The 9,589-nt window shown below is 36.0% G+C and overlaps 1 protein-coding gene across 1 annotated transcript in view; it reads right to left on the bottom strand.

The window, feature by feature from the left end:
* Positions 1-425: 425 nt before the first annotated feature.
* The window catches only part of LOC137652783 (uncharacterized), a 24,341-nt gene continuing 15,177 nt past the window's right edge, over positions 426-9,589 (bottom strand). The window contains exon 3 of the mRNA XM_068386190.1: positions 426-2,008. Coding sequence (XP_068242291.1) covers positions 932-2,008 — 1,077 coding nt within the window. The 3' untranslated portion in view covers positions 426-931. The remainder of the gene's footprint in view (positions 2,009-9,589) is intronic.

Genomic DNA, 9,589 nt, shown 5'->3' with positions numbered 1-9,589 from the left:
TAAATAAATCCTCCACATTCCTCCCCCCTTACTTTGCCAAATCCTTCTCACACAACACTTACATTACTTTTTTTTTTCATTACCCAGTCGCAGTCGGGAACCTGACCTCTACTCCGAGTAACTGGGCCTTCATACACTCTCTCATTCGCTTCTTCCTTTTCACAATCATTCGCTACAATAACACTATTCCTATCTAAATTCCTATCATCTAATATATGTACTATCCCATCTACCTCACTATCATCTGGCCCTAAAATCTCACTTATTTCCGCCAGCAATTCATCCATTTCATCAAAACCATTTTCTACTTTAAAAAAAGATTCATTCATACTACTTATCATTCTCGCATTCGTCATACTTTCTGCTACATCATCTAATGAAAAACCACACAAACTATAGGTATCATTCATACTCAGCCATGATTCGTCTGTATTAATACATATATCTTCCACACTCACTTGTACATTTACACTCTTGTCATACTTATTCAGATTCTTACCTATACCTATAAATTTCCCTTGCACTTTCTCCTCACTTAAAACTTTCAAACGCTTCTTTTTCATATATTCAATTAACACTAATTGCTTATTTTCCAGCCATAACTTTTCATGCATACTAGGTTCATACTTGCTCATTTCCAACCAATTATTCATCCCATTCTCACAAACATGGATCCTATTCCTTCCACACACACAGGAGGACTCACCCAGCTGAACCCTCTTACACTCTAGTTTCCCGAACATCCTGGCTGACTTAATCCCTTCTTCCTACATACTGTAGCTATATGCCCATCTACACCACATTCAGTACACTTACCCCGCGGCTCCTTGCACATTCTAGCATAATGACCATCCTTACCACAATTACCACAAATCACATTCATACGATTACTACGACATCCACTCGCTATGTGCACAGTCATACCACACCGTTAACATTTTACCCCTTTCTCTTTCTTGTACTCGCTAATTCTATGCCCTACCTCACCACATCCAAAACAAGCACCTAGAGCCCATCTACATTCATTCTTCTTATGTCCTATTTTCCTACATCTATAACACTTCTCTTCACAGATACAACTACCTGACCTACCTTGCTGCGCACTAGCATTCCTATCCCTCCAAACCTGATTCCCTTGCCTAAACCCTTCATTTGTCCTTACAGGTATTCCCACATTACTCGCCCTAACACTCCTATCTACTACACTATCAGCTACACTCATCGGTCCTCTCATAACAGCATCTCTAAAACTAACAAATTCTGGCACAATTTCTTCCTTTCCAGTTTTTACACTAACAGATTTACTTTCTTTCATGCACCTGTCTAACTCATAATCCTCAACTATCTCTAGTATATAATCCCATGTCAATCTTTCTTTCGTCCACCTCATCTTCTCCTTACGTTTCAAATTATTAAACTCAGCAACATTCTTAGGTACAGTCGCCAAAAACTTCTTCTTTAATTCCTTATTCGCATTTATACCTTCATCCCCATACTTCTTTCCAGCTAAAGTTTCCAACCTACATACATACATCGATATCGCTTCTCCTACATTCATCCGTGCCTCATCAAAATCATTCTTACGCTTATACCTAACACTCCCTTTCATACGTTTCACCTGCTCAATTATTCTCTTTTTCACACTTTCATAATCAACATCTCCTACACTCATTATTACACCATACATCATCAACAAATACCCAGTCAAATATTCTCCTAACTCCCTAGCCCAAACTCTCTTATTATCACCATACTTATCCTGACAATACCTCTCATACTCCCTAAAAAAATCATACACATCCCTACTACTATGCTCATTGAACCTTTCACACCTCGGTACCTCTCTCATAAACACTGTCATAGAAACTTCAACTTCATTCTCACTATCTTCACTGCCTACTCCCTTGTTACCTTCTTCCTCATTTGAATATAATGAATCCAATTCAACACTTAAATTCCTATCCTTAACCATTCCCTTCTTACCCTTTTTCTTACTTACTACTTTCACCCATTCACGATCATCTTTGCTATCATCCTGACACTTATTCTTCTCTTTCTTTACATCACTTTTACCTTTCTTCTCATTCTTCCTATCCCATTTCTGTTCATCCTTACTATGCCTAATTCCCTTATCTTCAATATCACTATCACTATTACTATTACTATTACTATCACTTCCTTTCCCATTATCACTAACCTTAGCCTTCTCATCCACTATCAACCCATTACCCGAAGCTGAGGACACTCCTCCGACTGCACCTTCACCTATTAAAGTTTTCATCATTCTCATGACCTTCCCTATCATAGTTTCCATTCGTTCCTCCATTCATTCCTCATTCTCTTTCATCCTCATCTCAAAACCTTCTTCCACTCTCTTTACAGTTCCCTTTAATTCCCTAAACTCCTTTTGCATCGCCTCATTCTCCCAGTCCAACCTCCCATTCTCTACTAGCAACCTCTCTTTCTGAACTATCAACATCTACTCCTGTTCTTTATAATGCCGCAATTCCTCCCCCAAAGCCTTTAATTTACCTTCCATTGTCGTTAACCTTAAATCTAAATCCTAAATATAACCTTTGTGAAAGAGTCTGGTTCCATACCACCTCGGCTGTCCCTATTCGGGCGCCAAAATAATGTGGCGGGATGTTTTAAAAAACAAGCCCCACACCCCCGAATCACACCTGACAGACAATAATCTCAACAAAACAAACTTTCCCCCTTACGTTATCTATACCAGACTCTTTAACAAAAGGTAAAAAAAAAATAAAAATAACCTTAAAACTATATTTCCTTATATTTCTAAAATATTTAACGAAAAAAAAAAACACCAGCAACCACACTTATAAATATTATAATCACTTTAATACTAAAATAAACTGCATTCGATAAAATCTAAAAATAAATAAAATGAATTTAACCCTACAAAAACCAGCAAACAAAAACACTTTAACATATAATATATGTGTGTGTGGACACCTTCGTCCACACAAGGGCTAACAGTTCTTTAAAGCCCAACGCCACAACTCGGTTGCAACGCCACACTATGGCAACACTGACACTCAGTCAATACAAAATGTATTAATTGATTTAGGCCTTGAGCGTAATCATCATCATCATCACCATATTCGTCATACGTATTAAACAGGTCCAAAAGAAATTCAAAGTCCGGTGATCAATAGGTCTTTCGTTTCAAAGAGCAGTCAAATAGAAATCCCTTTAGAACAATCCAGGCCATCAACACTATCTTAAATCAAATAAAATGTTCTTAAAAGGAATAAGTAATTCCAAGGAGGAGTCACGGCTCAAAAATAAATGATCACTTCCAACGCTGGTCAAACCAATCAAATAAATATAGTAATCCAGCGTGCACCACACACAACTGCCTCTAGTCCCAGTCAATAAAAAAACTTTTTCTCGAAACATTTACTACTATCCTAACCTAGCTAAAAGTGAACAAACAATCTCATTTATACTAACAGTCTTTCTCACAACAAACAATCGATACACTAACTAACCCCCCCCCCCTCTCTCTCTCTCTCTCTCTCTCTCTCTCTCTCTCTCTCTCTCTCTCTCTCCTCTCTCTCTCTCTCTCTCTCTCTCTCTCTCTCCTCTCTCTCTCTCTCTCTCTCCTCTACTCTCTCTCTCTCTCTCTCTCTCTCTCTCTCTCTCTCTCTCTCTCTCAGGATTTGGCAAAAACAAACAAAAATAAAATAAAACAAAAATAAATCCTCCACAGACCCTCATGATGGAGAAGGCCTGGCTATTAGAATTAACTGCCTGACTAGTATTACAAACACAATGGAATTCTCATGGAAGATGTGAATGTAAAGGATGGTCAGAATTATGAAAAATCTTATGCAACATGCATAATAAACTAATTGAACCATGGTGCCAAAGATTAATATCTAGATCAGGAATAAGAAATTTAATAGACTGTAAGTTTCTGTCCAAAAAAATAAGATGAGAATCAACAGCTGAACACCAGACAGGAGAACAATACTCAAAACAAGGTAGAATGAAAGAATTAGAACACTTCTTCAGAATAGGATTGATCCCCGAAAATCATGAAAGACTCTCTCAATAAGCCTATTTTTGTGCAATGGAAGAAGGCACAGACCTAATGTTTCTCAAAAGTAAATTTGCTGTCGCGAATCACACTTAAAATTTTAAGTCATACAAATTTAAAGAAAAATTATCAATACTGAAATCCGGATGTTGAGGAGCCACTATCCGTACCCTATTTACAATCATACTTTGAGTTTTGTTAGGATTCAACTTCATACCCCATAATTTGCACCATGCACTAATTTTAGCTAGATCTCTATTAAGGGATTCAGCAACCCCAGATCTACATTCAGTGGAAGGAATGGATGTAAAGAGAGTAACATCATCTGTATATGCAACAAGCTTATTTCTAGGCCAAACCACATGTCATGTGTATATAGTATGAAAAGTAATGGGCCAAGAACACTATCCTGTGGAATACCAGATATCAAAATCGTATACTCACTATGGTGCCCATCAACAACATCTCTTTGAGATCTCTTACTTAAAAAATCAATAATATTGGCTAAGAAACAACCCACCTACTCACAACTGTTTGAGTTTGAAAACAAGGGCCTCATGATTAACGCGGTCAAAGGCAGCACCTAAAATCAAGGCCAATCATACGAACTTCCTGACCACAATCAAGGGATTTCTGTACAGCATTGGAGATTGTAAGAAGGGCATCACATGCTCCAAGGCCTTTACGAAAACCGAATTGCAAACCAGGAAATAGAATATTACCTTCAGCAAATCTCTTAAGGACGTTTTGCCAGAAGACATTCAAAAACTTTAGATAATATGGGAGTTATGGAAATTGGGCGGTAATCAGTGGGACTTGAGCTACCATTTACATAGAGGAGTAACATTACTAATTCACCAACAAGTGCTAAAAGCTCCCCAATTTGCTAACTTTCGCAAAATAACAAATAACTTTGTAGCTAAGATACCTGCACTCCTTATAAAAAACAAAGGAAAAATACCATTTGGGTTTACCACCTTCATAAGCATCAAGGTCCACCAACAGAGATTTATACATTCATTTGAGAATCAGCTGATTCCTTTCAAGCAAACAACTTCCTGGATCTGACACATATATGAATTTTCATCCAATTATGTCTAACCACATGATCGAAGGACATTAGTCACCGTCTAGTATTTTTTTTTTTCAGGCGAAGATATTAGAATTGAGTTTTGTTATACTGGAAGTCTTCAATCTTTCTTTTTTTAATGTTATCTGAGTTTATAGATATTTCTCTCTCTGTTTTTTATTAATTTGGTAAAATTTCTTGATTTCTCTCTCTTTTAATTGATTTTATGCAAATTACCCTAATACCGTGTTTTCTATTTATGTCAGTAAATGTATATAATCCACAATGCAACAAATTTTCACTTAAGAAAGAAAGCAAATCTATTGCCTCACCAAGAAAATTTGATTCACCTGGACATTATCAATACCATATGAATATTTTTTCTCAGTTCATGTATAAAATTCTATATAATACACATAAATACCTAGTGTATAATACTAATAATATCCTAATAAAGTTAAGCCGTCCATTTATGCTAAAATCCCTTTATCAAACAGATAAAAAATAAAATCAGTCGAAAACTTCTGTTATTTGACAACCACTAAAATCATTTCCACTAACTACCATTTTTCATACGCCGTAATAACTATATATTTCCAAAACGAGCTCATTACTCTTGGCCATAATTTTCACATGATGTTATTTTTAACAAATAGCTGACGTAAAAGTTACAGGAAATCTGAATTTTCATGAAATATAGTGAACAATTATGTCCTCCATAACTAATTCAATATCATTTCTCTATAATGAGAGAAAGGGCCGCAATGGATCGTAAAGTTCTCGGTGATATGAGTTTTTGTGAAATATTTCTTCGTTATTTTCAAAGTCATTTTCATAAACACGGAAGCTAAGGGGTGTTTAGAATACTGTTTTAATAAAAGCTAAAGCAAGTTTATGTTATACGTAAAGTAATCTGAAGACTAGGAAATAGCTTTTGATTATTACGTGAAAGGTTAACTCTAAATCTGAAGGATATGTAACAGTTAAAAATAGGATAAATCAAAGAGGTGGAATAACTTTGTTCATAATCTCCATTAATATTGAAGAGAATACATTTCATTGAAAAGCTTTTTTATCGATTAGTTTAGTATATATCTAACTGTATTTTAATTATATCAGAGTAGAAGAAAAGAAAATTATGAACAATAACTGTGAAAACGTAAGTAATTGGACTAATCCAACTAATGCCAGGAGAAAGGAACCTTACAAGGTATTAACCATTATCTTCATCTCCATATGATAATAACTGTTATTGATGTCATCTATTGACATTGCTATGCCAATAGCTAAAATTTGTACGATTATTAATCTAAAAATGATAATGATGATGATAATGATGATAATGATTATCCCTAGTTTATCTCTAACTATTCATTCCTCATTTTTCCCTTTTAACAAAATTCTATCTTTTTCTCCTTTAGTCACCTCACTTTAATTAAAAGAAACTTTTACTCTCATTTTTCTTAATTCTGATTTTATTCTGTAATTTCTCATGTGCTTGTTCATTTAATTCCTTCTCCTCTCATCTAGATACTTCATTTACTTTTTCCTGTATACTAATTATCGAAAGTTTTGTCAATGGAATTACCAGAGCAACAATGACATATTGGAGATAAAGATTCAACTACGTATTATTTAGAAATTTCTACCATTTTGTATTATAAAAAGTGAAAAAAAAGCCTGAAAAGTAATAATGAGTTTAGGTAAATATATCAATAGAAATCGAAATGAGCCTTAAGTGTATCCATATGTTATATGCAAAAAAGCATTTTAATAGTTATTTATTACTGATGAAATTAAACCTTGCATATAAACCTGGTCTTTCAAAACAGTAAGATTCGCACAATATTGTTGAAAATATCTATGATTATATATATACATATATATATATATATATATACTATATATATATATATATATATTATATATATATATATTATATATATATATATATATAAATAATGTCACAGACCCATTACATATTCTCGTCTTTCCTCATACATCTGACAACAATGAGATACTTAACACTTCTTCACCCAAGGGGGTTAATTACTGTACTGCAATTTGTTCAGTGTACTTTCCTCTTGGTAAGGGTAGAAGAGACTCTTTAGCTATGGTAAGCAGCTCTTCTAGGAGAAGGACACTCCAAAATTAAACCATTGTCCTCTAGTCTTGGGTAGTGCCATAGCCTCTGTACCATGGTCTTCCACTGTCTTGGGTTAGAGTTCTCTTGCTTGAGGGTACACTCGGGCACACTATTCTATCTTAATTTTTTTCTTCCTCTTGTTTTTTTTTAAAATGGTGTGTTGGGCAGGCTTAATAGAAGGGCGATGGATGGCCTGGTGGTTTATCAAGAGGTTGTCTTTTCCTTTTTCTGATTTTTTCTTCTCAAAACCATCCTTACTGTCCCTCCCTTCGGTTGAAGTGGCTATCCTGGAGGGTATTTAGCCTTGCATGGTGTATCGGCTCCTCCTTGTTGACCAGTTTTTCCGACTTTTTACTATAGTCTATGGATATCATCAATCACTTTTATTATTATTCTGTACATATTGTTTTTGTTTTAATTCTTGTTAATCTAGTTTTTAAGTATGATGTCTCTTTTTTATTTCTATTAATTCTTATGCTGTCTGGAGACATTGAGCGAAATCCGGGACCAGTACGTCCTAGATTTCGTCAATGTCGTCTTCTGTATTGCAATATTCGTGGTCTTCATGCAAATATCCGAGACCTTACAGTTGCGTCCAGACAGTATGATATTCTTTTGTGCTCAGAAACTTTGGTTTCTAATACGAGGCACTCATCTGAGCTCCTTATAACTGGTTTTAAGAAGCCAATAATGCTGAAACGTGATTCCATTCCTAGGGCCAGGGGAATGGCGGTGTATATTAGGACCGAGTACCCTGCTTCTCATAAGTCCTGCTATCAATGTGGATGTCATGAGATTCAGGTAATAAAAGTTTGTGGCAGGCATAACAACTTTTATTTGTGTTCAATCTACCGGAATCCAGACATGGATGATTCTATCTTCGATTGTCTTCTTACCATTATGGCTAAGATACAAGAAGATGATAGAAAGGCTTCGTTTGTCTTTGTTGGTGATTTTAATGCTCACCATAGGGAGTGGTTGAGTTCTATCTCTCCTACCGATCGCCATGGCTTAAGAGCTTTAGACTTTGCCTCGGAATCAGGCTGTGAGCAAATCATAAATGAAGCTACTCACAGGTGTGGTAATTGCTTGGACCTCGTATACACTGACTCCCCCTGGCGTTATAACTAGTAAGGTTGGTTCTCCAGTCGGGACTTCTGATCATGCCTTGATTTCATTATTAGTGAAGACTGAGCAGCCTGTCCCTGATATATCATATTCTTGTAAAATTTATATGAAATCCCAAGCAGACTGGAATGGGATTTTGCATGATCTTTTGTGCTTGAATTGGTCACAATTATATAATAGTGTAGATCCTGTTGTCCCTTTGAATGAGAATCTAGTCAACATAATTGATAGGCGTATCCCTTCTCGTGTGCTAAGGTACCGAATGAAGGACAAACCGTGGTTCAATGATGATTGTAGACGTGCTTATTTGGAGAAGCAGGAGGCCTATCACCTTTGGAAGGGTAACAGATCAGATTTGACCTGGAACAACTGTACTCAGCTTCGAGCTTTTGCTCAGAGAGTTTATGCCTCAACTGAAAAGGAGTACAATTTAATCATAAAAGAAACCCTCTCTGGTACAACTCAGGAACATAAATGGTGGTCTACCCTTAAATCTGCACTCTTTGGTGTAGATGCAACAGTTCCTCCTTTATTTAAACCAGATGGCTCAGTCACGCACTGTCCAAAGGAAAAGGCAAACCCTTTTGGCTGATGTTTTAGACAGTAAACAGAGTAATGAAAAACTTGAACTTCCTCATTCCTGTTTTCCTGAGGCTAAACTAACTAGTTTAGCTTTTCGATCTCGTGAGATTAAAGCTCTGTTGATGGACCTTGATGCTTATGGAGGTGTAGGACCCTAATGGTATTTTTCCTTTGTTTTTTATAAAGACAGCAGATTTCTTAGCTCCAAAGTTATCTGTTATTTTACGCAAGTTAGCAAGAAGAGGAGCTTTTAGCACTTGTTGGAGAATTGGTAATGTTACTCCTCTATGTAAATGTGTTTGTGGTAGCTCAAGTCCCACTGATTACCGCCCAATTTCCATAACTCCCATATTATCTAAAGTTTTTGAACGTCTTCTGGCAAAACGTCTTAATAGGTTTGCTGAAGGTAATCATCTATTCCCTAGTTTGCAATTTGGTTTTCGGAAAGGCCTTGGAGCATGTGATGCCCTTCTTACAATCTCCAATGCAGTACAGAAATCCCTTGATTGTGGTCGGGAAGTTCGTATGATTGGCCTTGATTTTAGTGCTGCCTTTGACCGTGTTAATCATGAGGCCTTGTTTTCAAACTGAAACAGTT

Source organism: Palaemon carinicauda, chromosome 14 (genome assembly GCF_036898095.1).
Source record: "Palaemon carinicauda isolate YSFRI2023 chromosome 14, ASM3689809v2, whole genome shotgun sequence".
Classification (NCBI taxonomy): domain Eukaryota; kingdom Metazoa; phylum Arthropoda; class Malacostraca; order Decapoda; family Palaemonidae; genus Palaemon; species Palaemon carinicauda.
This window is presented reverse-complemented; position numbering and strand designations above follow the sequence as displayed.